The 22,526-nt window shown below is 37.9% G+C and overlaps 2 protein-coding genes across 3 annotated transcripts in view; one reads left to right on the forward strand and one right to left on the reverse strand.

Moving 5' to 3' along the window:
• The window catches only part of PRKN (parkin RBR E3 ubiquitin protein ligase), a 678,907-nt gene extending 670,092 nt beyond the window's left edge, over positions 1–8,815 (reverse strand). The window contains exon 1 of the mRNA XM_042894398.1: positions 8,720–8,815. Coding sequence (XP_042750332.1) covers positions 8,720–8,726 — 7 coding nt within the window. The 5' untranslated portion in view covers positions 8,727–8,815. The remainder of the gene's footprint in view (positions 1–8,719) is intronic.
• A 160-nt stretch (positions 8,816–8,975) lies between these two features.
• Positions 8,976–22,526, forward strand: part of PACRG (parkin coregulated) — a 192,509-nt gene continuing 178,958 nt past the window's right edge. Inside the window, exons 1-2 of one of the 2 annotated variants that reach the window (XM_042895291.1) lie at positions 8,976–8,992; positions 9,330–9,508. In XM_042895291.1, coding sequence (XP_042751225.1) covers positions 9,362–9,508 — 147 coding nt within the window. In that variant the 5' untranslated portion in view covers positions 8,976–8,992; positions 9,330–9,361. Of the gene's footprint in view, positions 8,993–9,123; positions 9,141–9,329; positions 9,509–22,526 lie in introns of those variants that run through there. The other variant, XM_042895292.1, reaches the window with a different exon arrangement.

Here is a 22,526-nt window from a genome sequence, read left to right on the forward strand (position 1 = left end):
GGGCAGGGCAGGGATGAGCTGTGTGACCACACCTTTGTTTTCATACAGGTTACTCATGTCCTGTATTCACCCACAGAGCATCTAAGGCACAAGAAATGGCTTCCGAAGTGCCTTTGCTAAACTTCAGATATTTTAGTAGAACTGATGTGGCCAAACCCCACACTATGCTTTAAAACACCGAGTTTTAATGTTCTTTCAGAGCAGTGTTCAGTACTTTTATAAGCTGTAATGCATTTTCATTTTACCTGGATGGGAAAAAAAAAGAATAGAGAACAGCAGGAAAGCAGCTATTCTAAGAAAGAAAGGCATAAAATGTAAACATAATAAAATAAAGAAGCAAATGAAGAAACCCTTCTTTTCCTTTATTAGAAATATGGGAAACAGATTGTGCTCATCTTGCTTAGGGCCAAGAGCTGCACTGTGTGGAATTCAGCCAGGCTCTGCCACACAGCTCACTAAGTAGTTTTGCTGTGTTAAAGAGTAAACCAGATGGGACGTTTGCTTCCGACATGATAATTCTAATGGAAATTGTTAAAAGTACTGTAAAAGAAACTTTTCAGCTTCATCTGCTATTTTATTGTGTACGAGGGCAATCAGTACAATGAGTAGGATATAGGGAAAAAAAAAATTAAACAAGTTCTAAACATTATTCATTAGCCTGCTTTAAAATTTCTCTCAGTTTCACATGTTTACATGAAGGATACATGAGCCTACAGCCAGGTATACTACAAAACAGAAATGCAGTTAATATCAGCAAAATACTTGCAGATTATGTAAAGTCAGTAAGTAGAAATACTCTACTTAGAGGTGAGCCTGTATGATCACACAGCTCAAAAAAAACAATACAGAGCATGTCAACGGATTTGTACCCCTGGTGAGGGCCTGCTGAGACTGTAATAGACAGCATTTTTGTTCACATCAACAACCCAAGTTCTAAAGAGTCCTACAGTTTCCAGATGAGCTTTGAACGCTTAAAGAAAAAATAAGATCATGCACAGTTCCTGCTCTTGATGTACTCTTGCAAACCTAAGAATTATGACCCAACCGTGCTAAAGAAAAATGAAGTTTGGTTTTTCTGTTGAAGTTTGTTTTGTTTTTCAATCAGAAACTGCTCCTGGCAATAAATAGCTTTGCTGAAACAAATTTCTCCCACGTAGTTCAGATACATATTGAGCCTAATGCTTATAAGAAAGTGGGTCATTTAGTGTAAGGAGACAGGCTCACACTTCAGTCATAGCAGATTGCCAGATCATGCAGTATGGCAAGCAGAGCTAAGTACAACAAAAAGTTTGCTCTTGCAGTGGGCAATGTTTATATATTCTAATCTTGCTCTCTCGGCCTAAAAACTGCTCTAAGCTCACTTGTGTTCACGAGGAACTGGCTTTACAACAGATTGAGATGCTCTTTATAAACTGTCTTTGACTTTGTCCCGCCACGTTTCTTCAATCAGCTGCAGAGTAGACCGTAATGAAATCAATATGATTGGATAAAGAAAATCAATTTTTTTTGAACATTTAGTTTCAGTAATCTGATTATGAAGCTTTTAGTAATAGTGCAATTACTTTGAAGTTTTGAACATATGTTTCCACTGAGATTATTCCACAGAGGACACTATCAGAAAAGGGAAGAAACGCAAACACAAATGTACCAAAACTATTACAGCTCAGCCAAAAAAAAAAAATTGAAAGGAGGACCATATGTCAGAAACATTATGTGATGTTCAATAAAAACCATTTTCATCATTCACAATTCCTTTATTTAACAGTGATGAGCGAATAGAAAATATTTTTTCCATGACTTCAAAGGATATTGCCAGTAATGTAAAGATATTTTAAAATAAGGAAAAACGATACAAAAAATGAGCAAGATAAACAGCAACTGCACACTGTTCTTTGAATTTTGAAGGGAAAATTCATGAGTTTCCACTGATGGAAAGACTGTCTCAGAGAAACAGCTCACACAGTAGTTGTGAAGAGCCCAGATATCCAGGTTCCTTGTGATTCATAACTAAGTATCCTCAGCTCAACACACTGAAAGTGATTTAATCTGATGTTAGATTGGGCACAAGACAGTTCCATTTTCTAGATTTACCAGTAATAAATAAATAAATGAACTAAGGGGGTAAACCGACCACTTAGCAAAACATTTAGAAATGTTGAACAGAAGATACAGAAAATGCAGATAATAGAAGATTACAAAAAAAAATAAAGAATTGAACTTCTGGAATGACAGCATCATTAAGAATAGCCTGACACTTGAGAGAAAAACAGGGATAAGTAAGGCCAACCATGTCTTCTTGTTTGTGGAAAAAACAAGGTCTCCTTCCAATAAAAATTTACAAATATAAATTAATTTGTTTCAGTGCTCATCTATGTCACCACAAGCAAACTTAGCATTGTAACAACCCTTTTCTTTTAATGTAATACACCAATAAAACTGAAGAATTTTATAATGACTTCAAAAAGACTTCACGCAGAAAAGTAATGATGCCTGAGTCTTGCAATAACAAATACACTCTTCATACACCTACACAAGTAACATGGCATAACCAGTATCTTCCAATGGCTAAGAAACTGTGCTCTCATTTCCTGCATATTAATATATGGATAACCTTGATGTCATTTAAACTGCCATGGAATGACAAACTCCTTCCTCAATTCAGCATCTTCATTCATTTTTAGCACTTTCTGCACCTTTGAAACAATTTATCAAATCAATTTCTAAATGTTTTTCCTTCATATAATCAAATCAGGTTTACAAACGCTCCCAGTCAAAGGTTTAGGCTTAGAGCATGGAGGTAAAAGACAAACTGACCATAAGAGACATTCCGAAGTCATGGAACACAAAAAAAGCAAGAAAGTAAAATATCTGGAAACATAAAAGTTGTTACAGATTTCAAAGATAATACTTTACCATATTAAAATGTATCTACTTAGGAAATAAGCCCTCAGAAATACAAACACTTGCAAAATACAACACCAAAGTACAGAAGATGGGAACACATTCTTAAATAATTGACAATATAATTAAAGACTGCCTGCTAATAACCTGCCAAGACCAAGCTTTAAGATGGAACTCATGGAATTCTGAGCATATAGTTCTATATTTCCAACATTTCCATTTTTTCTTCTTTTAGTAGAAAACTTCATACATCACTGGTTACATTTTGTATTACACGTTGATTTTCAGTACAATAATAATTACGTAAGGTGTATCACACACACACACACACAATAAAAACCAATACATAATAACATTGATTGAAGACAACAAATTATACCTTTCTGCCTCTTTGACAAAATAGCAAGAGTTTGCAGATATGGTTGTACTTTCCCTTGGGCTTCTACTAAATAAAAGAAAAACCTGCACCATTGCTAGCATTGTTTGCCTCTGTCCCCTGATCTCTTACACAACTGATAGCCTTAAAATACAGAGTATCCTTGTGCAATGAATTTGCTACAGTAAAAGGAGTAAAAGCGTTTCTAACTTGGAAAGTTATTCCAGCTCTTGAGGAAACGCATTCAAAATTAAATCTGGTGAGGGCTTTGGATTACAACGCATCTGAAAGAAACAAATACATTACTTTGGCAGGGAATCTTAAACACAAGCATTTGTTGTTATTCATTTCAAAATAACATATTATTTCCATATTTTGCTACAATGGGCAAATTTTTTTCTAATTGTTTGTGGTTAGAAATGGAACTTGGAATTCTTAGTTCTTCTTTTATCTAGAATAGCTTGAACCAAGTATATTGGCAATAAATACTACACGTAATTTGGTATGTAACAGTTTCTCCTTCCTGCACTAGAAGTTGTTTTCAGTTTGTCTTGGTCACTTTGAAGAAAAAAAAAAAAAATAAATGGTAAGAGAGGGATTTAAATATAATCCTCTCTTTTATATTGTCTTTTGTGCAAAGGACTGCAAAATCCTTGGTCAGCTCTGGATATGTTCCTGACAACACTAGAAGCTGAGCATACTTCACAATAATTGAGGGTGAAGATACACAAGAACTACATAGATCAAACTGTTTTGTCCCATTTTTGCTATCTCCTGCACATCTCACTTATCTTGAGCTGACTTTGGTTGTCACCAGGCACTTCTGTAAGAATGAAATTCAGCAAAAATGGACACTTTTTGGTACAATAATAAGTTTAATTAGTTCAAGAGTCAAGTTACCATTATGTCAGTGAGAGGAGTGAGGCAGGATGCACGGATAGCAGCAGAGCCTGCGAGAGAAGAGCAAAGGAAAAAGAAATGGGAACCATTTCTTTAATCGCCTTTAATTTGACTAGATGAGAAGTCCCATGACTCTACTACAACTAACATTTAGCACAACACAGAAGCAGAACTGAAATTAACACACATTCATATCTACCCACTCATAATTCTATTTTCATATATATTACTAGCAACCAGATAATGCAGAGAAGGGTAGAGATCCTGATCACTATAACTTGAAATTGTGTCTTTAGGGTCTTAGCTAAAAGACTCAGAAAACTGCATTGGAACATCTACAGCCACTGCTTTATTAGTCTTAATGTGTAATATTTTAATGCGTAAGATATTACATTACTGTAATAACATATATGTGATAATACTGTAATAATGTAATAAAATAAGTGCTTATTTTGTGAGAACTTAAAAAACAGAACATTGTCAGGAAGTCTTTGTTTAGTTCTTATCAATCTACACAAAATTTCTTCCATCATCTTCAAAAATAACACTAGTGTATTTTCCTTCTGATTAATCCCATAGTCTTCAATGCTTACTTAGAGTGGCCCAGAGGGTTGATAGGATCCTCATATTTAAGTGACCATTTTTATTTTATCCTTTCAAGCAAATAAATATATTTTCTTTCTTTCTTATATTTTCTTTCCAGAAGAAATGACTTCTTTTCAGCAGTGAAGAAAATTATTAAGAAACCTAGAACTAGCCAATGAAGAACTAATGATTTCAGTCAACTAAGTTCCTTCATATGATCTTAATCATGAAGCATGTTATCAATTCCATTAGTTCCTAGTTTATGACAACACAGTCAACATGTATTTAAATACAACATTCACATCTCATCATGACTACATTATTACTTAACATTATTTTCCTTAAAATTATTTTCAACAACCATTCCAAGATAAGAATAACTTGTATGCAAGCCAGCTGCAAACTTACTGTGGAATAAATTTCTAAAATACCCAAAGTCCAATTCGATATTCTTTGTGTCCTCACAAAAGCTCTCCAACATTTTGACAGAGCACTGTATATCATGGTATGCAGCAAATTACAATTTTATTTTATTTTTATTTTTTTACAATTAAAAACAAAAACAAAACAAAAAAAAACCCGCAGTTGGTTCTTATTTTTGTGGAGGAGATTTTGACTTACGTTGTCCTCCAAGACTTCTTCCTGGGATTAGGCTTTAATGGGATTACTTAGTCAACAATTTTGAAGTGACAGTGCCAGCCACATTTTGACAGACATGGTGGTTAAAAGGTAGGTGTATTTTTCATTTCTGCTGCTCTCTTTATCCACTCATTCAAAGAACAAGAAAAAAGAATATCCACCACATAGCAGAGAAATCTCTATGTATCAGAACGGTTACTGCTGTCTAGGGCACCCAATAGCTGCAAATCAGTCTTTCAGTAAAGTTGTTCTCATCCACTTTTTTCCATCCAGGAAAAAAGTCAATACAAGAAATCACCAGCAGACTCTATCCCCACATCAGCTGTAAACCATGAAAATGCCCTCTCAAAGCATTAGCCAGCCTGGCACTACAGAAAAGAGAGGAAAGCAGTGGTGGCAATTCCAGCTCGCATTCATCAGGATTCTAGGCTGATAAGTTTTCTTCTCATTGGACACAATTTAACATTAAATTCATGATTTCTAAATGTTCTTAGCTTCACTGCTTTAAAACTTTGAATTCTTCAACACATTGGTATTTCCACTGTTTCCACTGAAGCATAAAGAGCCATTGAGCAAATGTGCACACAGAGGAAATAAATAAATAAATAAATAAATAAATAAAATCAAAGAAGAAGCAAAGTGAAAAAACAAAAAAGACACTAATTTTGAAATAGGACTTGAAATCACTTGAGCTTAAGGTAAATGGTAAGAGAAAAGCTGCCCACAGAAACACTTTCATTTATAGCAAGCTTAAGCATGCTGACAGAAGACAACAAAGCATAACACCTCTCAAGTAGCAGACATTCTGCTCATGTAACTTGAACCACTGCTGCAAATATAGAAAGGGAACACGCATTTGGCTCTGCAGCAGTAAGTAGCACATGGAGATTGCCATCTTCCATCAGTCAGAGAACATACATATAATACTCTCTATTCAAAATGAGTAACTGTTTATTCCAGTGTTTCTCATGTATACAATTAGATCATTTTCATTAATAAAAAATACTAAACACGCATCTGTAAGTTTCCTGAAGTTTTAACTGCATAACCCATCAGCAAGGAGCATAAATTGATTGTAATTTATAAAGTAACACACGCAGAAGTGAAATGACAGTTGAATTATTCTTGCAACCTCACTGAAAAGGTAAAACATTACAAAACAAACAATCTTCTAAAAGCAGTCATAAAAGCAAGAGCTGCCTTTGGCATTTATCTTCACCATCTTCTAAAGATGTACTGAATAACTAAAATTCCTGAAGCACTCATGAGCTCAATGCAGTGCCATGCATGCCACAGCCCTAAGAAATAGATTCAACCCAGGATATTCTGCACAAGTGGACAGCTACATCATCAACTTGCTGATACGATATTCCAAATGCAGGTGTCACATAGATGAAAATAAATGCATATGCTTATTTTGAAGGCCTCTCCCAAGGAATAATCTCCTACTAAAAATAAGCACATTTTAATTATATTATTATATATTTAATTTAAATATATGATTAGTATTTGTTTTACAAGTAAGATGCTACTAGCATTTAAAAATCTATCTGTAAGCAAATCTTTCTGGGCAAACCTCGACAAGAGAATGCAATGTCAAGCAGGAGGAGAGGTCATATGGACACTATTAAGAGCCAGTGATGTAAGTCAATGGTTTAGCCTCTTCTGGAATGATGTAAGTTACAGAAAAAAAAAAAAAAACAAAAACAAGAAAATCTTCCTTGACAAAAATCCTTGAAAAAACTTCATAGGGGGAAAAAAAGAAAGGAAAGAGAGAGACTAAGAGTAGAAGAAATTTAAATGTTCACCTGTTTCACCAGTGAAAGAAAAAATAAGAAACAACTGGATATGAAAAAAATATTATAGAACATTTAAAATAGCAATACTAACATGGTAATCAGGCTTGTTCTCCATATGTCATAGCACAACTGTAAAGTGGCATTAAATGAAAGCAAGAGATAGGAAATTAAAAATCAATTAAAGGAATTAACTGCCATGTATTGCACAACTGTCCTGTCTTGCCACAAGAACTCACTATGGACATCAAGCATTCCCAGAGTTACAAGAATAACACATTTTGGAAAATATATATCTCATAATGTAATTCTTTAAGCATTCAGATTAAAGAAGTGTTGGCACAGATTACAGTGCTTCCCCCTTTCCTTCCTAGTCCCAAATTTGCCATAGTATTCCTAACTCTTAAGTGTGTTGAGGAAACTTTTCAGAGGGCAGGATGTTGGAGTACACCACTACACCACATACTTTGAAAGCAGTTCTTGCATTTACAAAGCTTTTTGGGGAGTGTCAGAAGCTTTGTGCATGTTTTTACATTCTTCAATAAAACAAAAACTTGCTGCATAAATCACTTAAAGCAGCAACTCACATAAGGCAGAATTTATAAATTTGCAGCTAGCTGGGGAATACTGTTCACGACCAATAGTCAGAAACATTTGTCTGCCACAGCAAAAGTAACAACTCCTCAGACACGTAAAGAGTGTCTGTATATACACTAAACAATTAGCAACCTTTCGCTGTGAAGCTGAAGGCGTGAACTTCGTAACCACAACGGTTACCTCAAAGTTCTGAAAAATCAAATTCTGCAGTTCCGTAAGCACAGATTTTATATATTATACCAAGGCAACAAATCAGCAGAAATAACATTAACACTGATACCGTGGACTACGTGATCTCCTGCGCTATTCTTAAGCAAAGCATGTTGTCACGTCATTCTTTGCAGACAACAAGGGCGAACAGTGAAGCTGAGGCGCCTGAGGAAGCGGACCACAGCAAGGCACCGCGCGGCCGGACGCGGACAGATCCGCGGCAGCGCCAAGTGCAGCAGCAGCAGGCAGCTGCGGAGCCCCTTAAGGACCAAACGGCCAAGCACCCAGCCTGCACGAGGACTAACTCGCTTCTTTTGCACATCGCTGCCAGCAAGCACCATGTCAGGCCAAAAACGCGTCACGGCCAGGCAGGTTCGTGAATCATATATAGCGGAGAGAAGTAACAATTTAAAACGACTCTGGCTGCAGGCCCTGTACGCGCTGTCACTGGGCTCGCCTCAGCAGAGGGATGGACGAGGGCAGCGCTGCCTGCATGCCTGCCTGCATGCCTGCCCGCGCCGTGACGCCGTGACCCCGTGCCCTGACCGCTCCCACACCGCTGACAGCGGGCACCCACCCACCAAAGCGGACTCGTCTGCAAGAAGCCAACCCACGTCACCCCATGGAGCCGACACGGCTGCCGCAGCAGCAGCGATGCGGGCAGGAAAGGGCGGATCAGCATCCGGGCTCTGGGCAGGGGAGCGCGCTCACTCACCTATCATGGCGGCCGAGAGAGGAGGAGAGGAGGGGGCGCGCGCACGCTCCTAAGCCCGCTGTTCGAGCAGTCCGAACCCGAGCAGCCATCCGACGCGAGCGGTCGGGGGAGGAAGTGCAGCCGGCAGCGAACTGCGCGTGCGCCGCGGGGCCCTCTGGGTAACGTAGTTCTCCGGTTTTCACGTCGCCTCACGTGCCTGCCGGCTTTCCCCGTGTGGACATACGCACACACACACGCACACGCTCGCGAGCACGATCACGATCACGATCACGTGTAACTGATTTCTGCTAACTGCTGTGTCCCGCCGGTTTCCCGCGCGCCGTTCGTTTCACTGCCTTTGGGGTTCCTCCCCGCCCGGCAGCGCGGCGGTTGTTGACGCGTTGCTTAGCGACGGGTGCGCGGCCCGGCCGGTGGCACAGGGGTGAGGGGGAGCGCCCGGGGCGACCGGCGGAGAAATGGGGACTGCGGGGACGGTGGGACGAGCCGGGGGGCGAGGGCGGCAGCTCGAAGGAGCGGGAAGAGGGCGAACGCGGCGGTGCCGCTGGCTGCGGGACGGCTCGGTGCTCTGGTTGCTGACCGGGCCCGGCCGTTGTTGTTTGTGCTTTTGCAGTCCGCGTGCCGATTCTCGCCCGCTGCGGGGAGATGGTAGTGGAGGAAGCGGGCTGCGGGCCCGCCAAGCCCTCGGGGAACAGGCGGCCCCAGAAGCAGGAGCCGCTGGGACACGTGAAGAAAAGCAAGCAGCAGGTCTCTGACGGCTTCACTGTCAAAGCCATGATGAAAAACACTGTGGTACGTTTGCGACTAGCGTAGCGGTCCTCAAACGTGTATTCTGGGTGGGGGAGCGATGCCTGGCAGGCAGGGGTGCGGGTGCTGGAACTGCATCTGGAGTTTGCTGGTTGCTACGGCTGCTTACAGGTTTCACGTTCTCACCAGGTAACAGCCCGTGCCTGTGGGAATGCAGGCGCCTTTCTCTCTGCGAGGTCCTGCGTTGCGCGGTGCGGGCCCTGCGTTAGCAGTCAGCCCGCAGAGCCGTGTGCGGGCTCCCCGCCTCGCGCTGTGCACAATGCTGCCAGACGATACAGTAGCACTTTACGTGTAAGTTGCTTGCACGTAGTGACACAGCGTGGGATATGTTTGATGCGCGTGTCACAGAGGATGGCAAAGGTCTGGAAAACACAGTAATTTTTAAACTAAACTCTTTTAAGCTAAACTAAACTAATTTGCACAGAATTAGAATGCTAGCCTGTGGAGGAACTAATTCTCCATCTGATATTTCTTAGGCTAAGAGGAATGGAACCAGCAAACTTCATCGTCATTAATAACCCACTTTCTAATGAAATTAGAGGTAAATGAGTGAAAATAATGGGATCAAGGCCATTCAAATTGCTTTATGCTATTTGTCTACATTTAACATACTTAAGGAACAAATATAAAAGCTTCAACTAGTGAAGAATGCAAATGGTCTCCATGTGAGTGAAGAAATTGATACGAAACTCCTGAATTGGATCTGGATTTCCCTTTATTTAGACACAATTCAATGTTTTAACTAACTTATGTTTTTTCTCTTTTACTTTTTTTTTAAGCCATTATCGTTATTATATATATCATTCTGATTTCTTCTGTGAGACATAATTTCCCTTGTTTTGCTATAGCGTTCTTCTTTTTGACGTCTACTGATTCGTTATCTGTAAGAACACCCTCTTAAGAAAAGTAAAAAAAATGCATATTCTGTTCCATTTGAAGTTTAAATGGAACAGAAGTTCTGTACACAAACAACTTCCTTCATATTAGTAAAATGAAAACTTGTTTCACCTTAGTGGGAAGAACTCAGGACTAAAAAAATCCAAGGAATGTTTTATAGGTTATTTAGTTTGAATTTCATTCTGTAGATACGGAATAGACTGAGCTTAGGGATTAATTTTTGAGGACTTTTCTTCTTTGTACAAAATTCAAGTCATTAGTACTTATATGTGTTTGTTTATATCTTGATATGTAAGAGATGCTTGATTTAGTCAAGTCTGTGGTTTCAACAGGGCTTGAGAAATATATGTATTTTGTTTTTAAAAAGAGTCTTTACTTAGAAGCATAACTAGCTATCACTTTAATCGGAATTCAAGTTTTCTTAGAATGTACACAATTTTAACTTTTATGGTCACAAGTTCTAACTTTCTAAACGTCAGAATATTAAATCATGTGTTGCTGTCACTGAGCAGTAGCAAACAGGCAAACCTTCTGCCTTTGGATTGTGTTTCATGTTGCTTGCATGGGCCTCTGGACATCACCTAATACAGCTTCCCTTTGGAACTGGGCCTGTTGCTAGCACATGAGTACCCTTCTCTACGCTGTGGAGATCTCCAACAGTAGTGGTTCTCTGGTCTATCTGGGAAGCTGTCATGTTGCTGCCCTGCCTGTGTGCCGCTGTGGTACTGTTGGAGACAGATTTAACTGAGTTCTGACCCATTCCACAGGTTCTTTTCCTAACTCCCTGGCTCCCTAGGAAGCATTGAGACTGTTTGATGAAGTCCAAGGCTGTTTTTTTCCAAAAGTACTGAGTGAGGACAGGCAGACAGGAATTATTTCCCTGGGGTCAATATGCGAATTGTCAGAATAGAGTAAGGATTATCCCACTGCCACTCAGCCTCTGTAGAAAGGAGAGTTTCTTTTCTCTTTTCCAACAACAGAGCTTAAGATTTATTAAGTACTCACTTGTCAGAGGTTGACATCATAGATGAAGTTGTCATGGAAGGCTTAGGAGTTGATTGGTGAGTTAAAAGCGCAGCAAGCTAATATAGTTAAAGCATGGCAATTCTTTTTAACAGCATGACAGGGCATGGTGTCATCAGTGACTTGTTCAGCATCTCCAGGTCAGACTGTGAGGTACAGATTAATAACCTCTGGTGCAAACATGCACTGGAAAGGGCATAGGTTAGTGAATTACCATTATGTACCTATGACTGTGAATATAGTCGTAAAGGTTCCAGAGCTGTTTGAAGTTTGTTATGCTGGGAATGTCTTACTAAGCCATTTTTTCATGGAAGTTGCTGGATAGACTTTTCTGAAGTCTGTTTTCATAGCTTGTGATAAGTACAGAAATGTAGGCATCAGGTGACTTTCGTAGAATATTCAGGACTTTTCTAATCTCTAGCATATTACATCTTAGATTTACTAATTGAAATAAATATTAACTTAATAAATATTCACCAAGAAAATTGTTTCAGAATTGAAAAATGTGTTGTATGTTATTTTTTTCCTTCTAAAATAAGAAATTTGTATAGTGGTTGAATTTAGGAGCAAAATCCAATAAAGGCCTTCTATACTAACAAGCTAGATACTACGACATTTACATTTTAATTGTTCTGTCTTCCAAGCAGAGTCAGGAGTCAGAACTGTGTGCTCACAGTTCACCTGTACGGCATGAGTAAAGTTAAGATTAAAATTAAAAACTTATATGCAAGGTATCAAGTATAATAATCTCTCTACATGAACATGGACAGCAGGAAGATACCTTTATTCGCTTCTGATCCTCTGCAGACAATTGTCTATTTTTTCTATTTTCTGTAACTGCACATACTTGAGGGAATAAAGTATTAATGACCACTTTTCTTCTATAAACTAGTGGTAAAATACTTGCAAGGAGAGGGTGTATTTAGTGTTCATCATTAACTATAATGGATCAGACATTTTTTAGTAGAATTGAAACGTAAGACATCTCTTCATGAATGCTCAGCCAATAAAGCTATGAAATAATGTTCTTGATTTTGCTGTTTCTAAAGAACCTTGAATTCTTTACACTGAAATGCCAGTTTAATCAGAAAAGACAGTTATCCTTTCTCTACCGGTCCTCCTTTAGTGACACTAGTGGGAATTATGTTGGAGTGTCCATCTGCAAACTGTCATTCTTATCTCCTTTGACTAGAATACTGAATTCTCCTTCCTAGCTGTGTGTGAAAACCAACAGGTTTTACATAGAAATCATCACTAGTGCATCCATCTGTGTGTTCCATGAAAGCAGTCAGTACCTGCTGTTAATAAGGGATGACATCTATCCTGTGTTTAAAGTGAGGATGTTTACTAAATGTACTTAGAAGGGAGGTGGTACTAAAATTCATGTATTACAAAAAAATACAAAGCATAGCTATTCAACATTGGAGTCTCTGCTATGCGCAGAAACACAGCTCCCATCTCAAAAAGAATGTAATTGTTTATAAGTAAAAAAAAAAAGTTATTTAGATTCCAATCCTGGATTTTCATTCCTCCGTCTCTCCTTTAGGAGCCCGTATTGGAATGAACCCTCAGTCTCTGAAATTTAAACTCTTTCAAACAATTATCAACACTGTGTGTACAGGACTTTCTCACCCTTTGATAATAATTCAGAGCAAGGATTTCTTTTTAATCACAGAGATAATATGATTTCATTTAAATTCTGAAGCTTCTGATTGTGCATTTTTTCATATTCACCCACTCTGTGTAACCAAAACTACTTATTTTAAGTTGTAGCAGTAACAGTGTCTAATCTGATTTTATGACTATAGAAAAGCACTATTTGCAAGAAGAAAGTTTACATTTCTACTATAGTAGTTAATTTATTAAAAAGATAGTAAGTTTCGGAGCATGCAGTGTCAGCCTAAAGGCATATTTTGTTAGACGTGTACTGGACAGTTGTCTGTATGTTTTTGGCGAACTGCTCCAGTTCAGCAGTTTTGTACAATCTATTTTAGTGAACCGTAATGGAATTTAAACTCTTATTACCCTGGGAGGCAGTCCTATCTTCTTCATGTTTCAGGCTGCTTATTACTACTGTCACATATTATGCCTACATTTGTACAGTAGAGCAACTTGGACATTTGTACAAGATCAGGGAACTGATTCTGCTGAACAGTACTCCGTCTTGTTTAAGCTAAGTGTAGATGTGTGGTCTTCAGGGCTGAGGCCAACAACGATCCTTACTGCCACAAGGCTCATCGTTCCTGCCCTCCTACCTGTCCTGAAAGCACGCTTCTGTCACTCCTTTTCTGTTTGCGTTGGTGTTTCTTACAACTACACAGGAGGCTGGATTGACTCTTAACAGCTGGTAAATTAATACTGCAAGAAGGAGGGGACACAGGAATGTGCTGTAAGCATAAGCATTAGCCCTTATCTGAAACATCTCAATCTTAATTCACTTAAAAACAGTTGTGAAACCAAGTTTTAGCAGAGTAATTTCACAAAACACCTAAAGCAGCATAAACTTGCACTACATTTGAAAGTTGTGATTTTTTCATCCCTGGTCATCTGTTCTTCCTTTATGCAATATAAACACGTTTGGCCGTGCAGTGTACTAGGCTAGGGTGTAGTTAAACGTAGATTAAAAGCAACAATTTTTTTTTTTTTTTTGTAGTGCAGACTTAATTTACAGCTCATAATGGTGTAAAGTAACAAATCTGAGGCTGCTACACCCCTTCCTGCTTCTGCTGCATTCCTGCCTCCCCTGTAACACTACTCATAGCTATGCAACTGAATCAATGATTCAGTTGCATTAGGTTGTATTAGATCCCAACATGAAAGGCTTCAACACAGTGTTTTTATATCCCTTCAGAAAGGGAAAATAACTGTGTTGCTTTCCGATCCTATTTCTTTTACCATAATGAGCACTTTAATGTAGTGGAGTGACCATGATAGCATAACGTAAATGCAGAACACATGAAAAACACTTAATGCTTAAGGTCATAATACCTTCTGAGAACCTTTATTTTGTATTATGTTTTCCAGCTGTAATTTATGTGACTTAATCATACTGCTTTTGGTATTTCATACTTCAAGACTTTAAAATCAGCCCTTAATTTTTTGCAAATGTGAGGGAAGGTTGATATTTTTTGTATCTACAGTGATAAGATGATAAGATTTGTTTAATATCCTCAAGCATACAAAGAAGTCATACTGTTTCATTTACAAAGATCTCTGACACACTTGAATCTCCGGTAGATCTTTTCTTTATAATTCAGTCATCTGACTTAAAGTAGATAATAAACAGATTGAGTTAGAATCCCTTCCATATTTTTGATTGACATTTCTTAAGTCGCTTCATCTGACTCATAATATTTTACATATAAAAAGACCTTGCACAGTTTTAAATTTCATAGCTAGAGGAGGTAAATGTAAATTGATTTTAAAACACGATGACAATGATGTTTCAAGAATCTTCTGCTAATCAGATTTTTATGAACTAATGAATAAAATATTCTAACTGGAGACAATTACAAAGACAGTTGTCAAATTCTTTCAATTCTGGCCCTGAAATCAGAGTGTTTTAAACTTTGTAATCTAAACTAATATGGAAGAGTAAATGTCACTTAAAATTCTTGAAAGTATATGATGGGAAAACTCTTGCAATATTACAGTTTACGTACAAGTCAAAATCCTGCCGAGATTTGAGTATGTGGGTGTCTTAGTCTTGGTAAACACCTGGTTTTCAGGTGCTTGACTCCAAGTATCAGAAAAAAAAATTAGAAAATAGGCAACAATCACAGAAAAGTTTCTAAGCAGTCACCATGTTGAGTCCTGGGCAATTATCCAAAGTCAATATTTTCTAAATTTATGAAGTTCACTCTGATGGTAATGCCTCTTATTTATTTCCACGGAAACTACAAGAAAGACAAGGAGCACAATAACAATATTTGATAGAGAAAATTCTCAACTGCAAAACACTCTTTTTCAACATAGTCACCACCATTAGCAGTGAATTTACACCAGCTTGCATGCTGAAATGCACCGCCCAGCTCCTCGCTGGGCTCATAGCCAGTCTGGTCTCCATCAACGTTCAGCAAACATCAATGGATGTCAGTGGGTACAATTTTCTCCACGTGGAGGAATTCACTGACACATCTTTGCTTTATCTGCACTTCCACATTAGACGCCATTTTGTCTGACTGCCCCTCTGCTGCCATCTGTCACACACCAACAGTGTGTAACAGAATATTGATGAGAATATTCGCACTCTACTGCCATCCCACCAACATCTGCTTCTGACATTGTAGGCAAACAGAATGAAATAGGAGACACTACTTTCTAACTCAGCAATGAGGGGCACCCCTCAGAAAGCATCTGCTATGCACCTTTCAGACCCACACTCCAGAAGTTCCCATAGAACATACAGATGTACCCTTTCTTTTAGAAAACTGATAATTTAAAATCTTTTTTTAAAAAGGCAACATCCTATATGAACGAAAAGATAGTGAGACCAATTCCTTGTGTGTAGAAGACTGCTTTGTTGAAGGAAGTGAAACTCCTGCCTAAGCAGGATGTCTTAATCCTACACTATAAGCAAGATTGGTAGAAATGGATGAATAATGGCACCTCCACCTCTTTTCTGAAATTGTTTTGTGGGGCAAAAACCTTGTATAGAGGATACCTGAGGGAATAGAAAACTTGGCCAGACTGCAAGTAAGAAATCTAAGTCTCTATCTTTCTACTGAATCGCTGTTCATTTTAAAATTTAGAAGTTAATACAGAAGCAGAAGCTGCATCCTCTCTCCAGCTATATTCTCTGGGCAATCATAAAGCAACCTAGGCTTGTTTCTCTTCTCTTTCTCAGGGAATCTTAATTTCTTTGTATGCTGTTGATGCTTTGCTAAGAGGAATGACATTGTGAATATAATAGGATACAGGTTTGAAATCGGTAGTTTCAACCCTGGTGTCTGGATCTTGATTGGGCTTATGCTAAGATGCTAAGCTGGTAAACTAGATGTGTATATAGCCATTACGTGTATCACAGTTAGTTATAAAAATAAGTTTTTTTAGAACCATTCGATGTATGTATGTCTTCATTTTCACCTACCTCAAAGATCCATTGCATTTAGGTTGTTGCAGAGTCTTAAATAATCAGCACTTCAACACAGGAAGTCTTCAGACTGGATTAAATGCCACCTGAATTGACGTTACATATTACATTTTTATATGCTCTTTTGTCATGAGTGCCAAAAATACCTCTAATGAAAAATCTGTGCATAATTTCTGAATTAGACCACAATATTTGGCAGCACCGTACAACATCATGTCAGAAGGAAATGCCATTCAGTAATGATATTGAGTTGATTATAAAATAGAAAAGTGGCCTATGGATTGTGCAACACAACAGTCAGCAGACCAAGATGTGTTGTTTGCAAGGAGAGAGGATCTGAAATTTATGCTTGAAAAGCTGTACTGGTATGAAGCCCCTTGAAGGAAGGGAACTACTGACAAAAGCACGAGGATGGGATGAGAATGGGACAGGGAAGCTATAGAGAAAGCTCTTTCTGGGGAAGGTCAGTGCAAAAGATATATTTAACAATGATGGACTGAAAGGAAGTGCTTGCAGTGCATAGGCAGAATGGACTCTGTAAAGCTGCATCAGTGTTTGATAGCAGCAACAGGCGTTTATCAGCTGTGTGCTGCAGCTAATTCTTTTACAATCTGATCTAACTATGCAGCATGTACTGCTGCCAATGTAATGCTGCATCTAATGCTATGGGGATTTGAGTCAGCAGGCAGTGTCTGTGGCTGTCAACGTCTGGATGCTGTCCCTTGTCTCAATCTACTCTTTTCAGTGTTGTATCTTAAATGACATTGAAAACTTAGTGAAGAAGACAGAAAAATACCACAATGGCATTTACTCTTGAGAAAATAGTGGAAGAACACTAAATAGTGGAAACACTAAACAAGATTATCCGAAGTGGAGATTTGGATGGTGACTAATACAACAGTATTTTTGCTATGACTTTGCTCTGCAGATTTGTCCAGAGATGAGCAGAAAACAAATTTTATGTTGTTTTAGATACTGAGGAGTGGAACCCTTGTCAAGAAAATGCAGGTTTTCTTGTTTTTCCTCTTTAGTACTTCTTCTTTATATATACGCATAGTCTATGTTTGACTGAAATAACGTGAGAGGGTTTTGAAGGAGGCATATCTTCTTGTTTTCTTTCATTTTCTTTTGTGTGAAGTTTTCTTGACTATTTTGAAATAGCAATTACTACAAATCCAAAACATAGTGACCACCAGTGCTGTATTAGTAGGCTGATCAAATTTCTGTACCGTGTCATATAAGTAAGTTATGGAAGACTGAGTTGTTCCTCCCAGCAGCAGTCGATTCTTTGGTATATTTGACATTCATGTAGACAGATTGGTATAGCTTTTCATTTTGATAGCATAGCTATATCATTTTTCCTAGAAAAGTTATTGCACTCTGATAACTGATTTTCTGAAATAAAATACATTTTCAATTAGATTAAGTACACAGTTGTAAAAGTCCAGCATGTGGCCACGATGTGCTGAAGACTTCTGTATGAAGCCTTTTGTTTAATGGTTACACTCCAACTGTGGGTACCTTACAAATATCATAACTATTACAGTTGCAAATTTTGGGCTCAGAGAAGTGTGAGTAGAAGAATTTCATTATAAAGCGATGTAATGTTAGAGTCAGAAGAGACCTTCAATAGAACTTCAGTCAGACTTTTTACCTGACAGTAGGGTGTTACCTTGATTAGATAACAAAATATTAGATAATAAAAGCTGCCTGCGAGCAGTACACACACATATTACAGACATGTATCTTCATATAATTGTGGTGCTATTTGTTACTGTGCATAAAAGTTCACGTGTTTGTTTGTCTGAAAACAAGATTATTATTTAAAAAAGTGAATTTACTCTGCATTCATGTTTTTGTAAAAAAAAAAAAAATCCTGATAGCAAAAGTTAATACAATTTTTTTTCTGTTTGATAAGAGGTGTGGATATAGTATCATGTGACCTAAATGAAAGCTAGAAAGCTACAGTCACTAGCTTGTTCAACGATTTTTTGTGATGGAAGATTCTTTATCACACATTTAGAATAATATGAACAAAAGTTCTGTACAAAATATAAAACTTAAAAGTTAAATCATATTATGAAATACACTATGGATATGAACGTGCAATGAAAACTCTTTAATACCTCAAAGCAAGCATGGCATACTGTTGAGTTCCCATGTAGGAATCATGTGGAGGAAGAATAGGTGTTTAAACTTATATTTTGATACCTGTTTCATTAGTCAGAAGCACATTACTGAAGTTTTTATGTGGTCAGTAGACAATACATTCTATTCTGCACACATACACACACACAAAAATGCTTTAAATCAAAATCAGAGGGTGCGGTATTTTCTTGTTTGATTCTTCGGTGTGTGTAAGATATTCCTTCATGTCTCCATTATCCTATGAATGTTTTTATTATAATGTTTGTCTTTATGTGCATCTAATTACTGTTACATGAAGTACTGCTTCTGCATAAGTTGTTTGGACTTATCCATGTATTCTTGAAAATATCCATGCTTTATGGAATGAAATTTTATTTCTACAATATCATAGAACCAGAGAATCATAGCATGGTTTGGGTTGGAAGGGACCTTTAAGATGATCTAGTTCCAACCCCCCTGCTATATGCAGGGACATGTTCCTCTAGACCAGGTTGCTCAAAGCCCCATCCAGCCTGGCCTTGAATGCTTCCAGGGAGGGGGCATCCGCAGACTGTTCCAGTGTCTCACCACCCTCACAGTAAAGAATTTCTTCCTTATATCTAGTCTAAATCTACCCTCTTCCAGTTTTGACACTGTTTCCCCTTGTCCTGTCACTAAGTGCCGAAGTATTTTTTACAGCATCTCTTACTGTAATAAGCTTTAGAGATATTTTTAAAAATCCAAAAGATTTGAATTTTTTTAATTGTGAGTCTGATTGCATAAAAATAGAGGAGATGCTTCATGATTCGAATTAACTGTTTCAAGACTAATAATTGTATATTTATTTAAAAAAAAAAAGATGATGGCTTTAAAACTGTAGTAAAAAACAAATTATGTTCTACATTTCCTACTGTCCTATTGCTATTGACTAAACCCAACATCAGTGTTATTAGATGTCTTCCTAGCTAAAACTTCTTAGAAAATGGTACATGCATATTTTACTGACACTGGCAGCCAAAAGGTGACCGACATCACAGAATCACACAATTGCAAAGGTTGGAAGGGACCTCTAGAGGTCATTGAGTCCAACCTCCTGCTAAAGTAAGTTCTCTGCAGGAGATTGCACAGGTAGGCATCCAGGCAGGTCTTGTATATCTCCTGAGAAGGAGACTACATAATCTCTCCAGGCAACCTACGCTAGCGTTCATCACTCTTAACAGTAAAGAAGTTCTTCCTTGTGGTAGTACGGAGTTTTCTGTGTTACAGTTTCTACATTGCCCCTTGTTCTATTGTAGCTTATTACTGAAGAGTCTGCCCCCATCAACTTGACTACTGCACTTAAGATATTTAGAAACAGTAATGATATTCCCTCTCAGCCCTCTTGTCTCCAGACTGAAGAGTCCCAGGTGTCTCAGCCTTTCTTCATATGGGAGATGCTCCAGGCCCATCATCGTCTTTGTCACTCTCTGCCGGACTCTTTCTAGGAAATTCCCACCCTTTTTGAACAGAGGAGCCCAGAATTGGACCAGTGATCCAGATGTGGCCTCACCAGGGCAGAGAGTGAGGATCAGCTCCATCCACCTGCTAGCCATGCTCTTTTTAATGTGCACCAGGAGTACTTCAAGCTTTTGTTTTGCAGAGAAACTTAAAACATGCATTCTTAGCTGGCAAAGCAAGTCTTTTGACCTCTTTCTGCATTGTTATCTGATGTTGAATGCTCACTTTTTCAATAACTTCTTTAACTTATCCTCCCGATGTACCTTTATTACATATTAATGAATTTCATAATTAAAATCATGCTCAACAGGTGGTTTTTTTTGTGTTTTCTTTTTTTTTTTTTTTTTTTTTTTTTTCTTGGAGGGCAGAGAGTGACTGGGGTATAGTTCTATGTGTCTAGAAACCTTTTAGAATATGTACTTATAAAGCTTCCATGCAGAACTTACTAGAATACTCTAAACATTTTTTTTTTCTGTAAAAAATATCATAAGAAATGAGCTCACTATACTTCTGTGTTGCAGCTTTATAAGGTAGGACTGAAAAAATCATTTTCACTGGAAGTGTATGTGCATTAAATGAATTTTTACATCTTCTGTGCTGTTTTTCAGATTCATCAGATATCCTTCTAATTTGTGTATCCTTCACTTATTTTGTCAGATTTTAGGTTGATAGTTCAATGCCAGAAGGAACAGTTAAGACAACTCCCATGTAATGGGAGTCTGAATCTGTCAGATTCAGAAAGAGATTTCTGCATGAATTGTTTAAATTTTAGTTGAGTTAGAAGAAGTGTTTTTTTTAGAAAATTGTACAACTGAAAGGTAATGGGGTGTTAGAGAGTCCATTACATCTCTAAATTGTGCCTATGTCTACTTTAATTAGGGTCACTATCAGAAATTTACAGTTCATACCAATATAAAATTAATGCAGAATGGTCAAATTTCACTCTGTAAATATTTTACAGTTAGACACACATTTCAGAAAGACAATACCTTGAAAATCAGCAAAAATAATATTTTTGCATACTTCTGGCTTCCACTTAAAACCTGCTTAAATCATTATAACCTTCTAGTATGCCTTTGGGCATATTTAACATTTGATAGAATCATATAATGGTTTGGTTTGAAAGGGGCCTTCAAGATCATATAGTTCCAACGTCTGTGCCAGAAGCAGTGACTCCTTGTACTACTTGTACAGGTTGTCCCAGGCCCCACCCAACCTGTCTTTGATCAGTGTTATAGATGGGGCATACACAACCCAACAATTTTTGTTCTTGACTATAAGACTGTTGAGGTGCTGGAACAGGCTGCCCAGAGAGGTTGTGGATGCCCTGTCCCTGGAGGTGTTCAAGGCCAGGTTGGATAGGGCCCTGGGCAGCCTGGTCTAGTATTAAATGGGGAGGTTGGTTGCCCTGCTTGTGGTAGGGGGGTTGGAGATTCATGATCCTTGAGGTCCCTTCAACCTGGGCCATTCTGTGATTCTATGAACCTCTTTAGTCTGTTACATTGCTTAACCGTCCTTATGGTACAAAACATTTATTTCTAATATCTAATATAAATCTGGCCTTTTTCAATTTGAAACCATTATCCCTAGTGCTGTCATTATAGGCCTTGTTGAAAAGTCTTTCAGCAGCTTTCCTATAAGCTTCCTTTAAGCATTGCAATCTTAGAGGTCAGTATTGGAGTAGCATATATGCTATTGTACAGTGATAGTGTAGCATCCAATCACTTCTACCATAGTGTGTGATGAGCACAAATGAAAATCTGCATGTATGGACATGCAGATAAGGGCCATTATGAAATACATTTCACAAGTGTTTAGTTTTAATCTGAGAAAAATGATTTAATAGAAACATATGCCTCTGCTTTGTTGAACTAAATGTGAATGTTAAAACACAAACAGTACTGCCAATATAACATTCAAATTAGAGTAGTACTGTTTATCACAATGTTATTATTCAGGATGACGATCAAGTTTTAATATTTTATTTGATGTTGTATGAAGATTTCTGGTCATCCAATGTGAAATATTCAGGTACTGTGCACAAATTGTATAATGTTTAGCACTTCAATTTAAAATCTAAATAAAACAAATAAATTATAAAGCTGTATTAGTAGAAATCAGACATTTAGATGTTTCTGCTTGTATGAGATTTCACAAACTCTTCTGTCATTATCTGAAACATGTTATTATTATCACAGAGGTTTAAATCAACGTGAACCATATTGTGCCTACTAATAGGGTAGAACATTTACACCTTTGCATATAAATTTTGTTGCGGAAATTACTATGTTCAACAGGGTTACTTTGATTTGAATTATCATTTTTCCTTCTTCTACCAGGTAGAATTGAATTTTTTTTCTGCTTTCT

The sequence above is a fragment of the Lagopus leucura genome, unplaced genomic scaffold, assembly GCF_019238085.1.
Source record: "Lagopus leucura isolate 7727_CA_CO unplaced genomic scaffold, USGS_WTPT01 Super-Scaffold_73, whole genome shotgun sequence".
Taxonomy (NCBI): domain Eukaryota; kingdom Metazoa; phylum Chordata; class Aves; order Galliformes; family Phasianidae; genus Lagopus; species Lagopus leucura.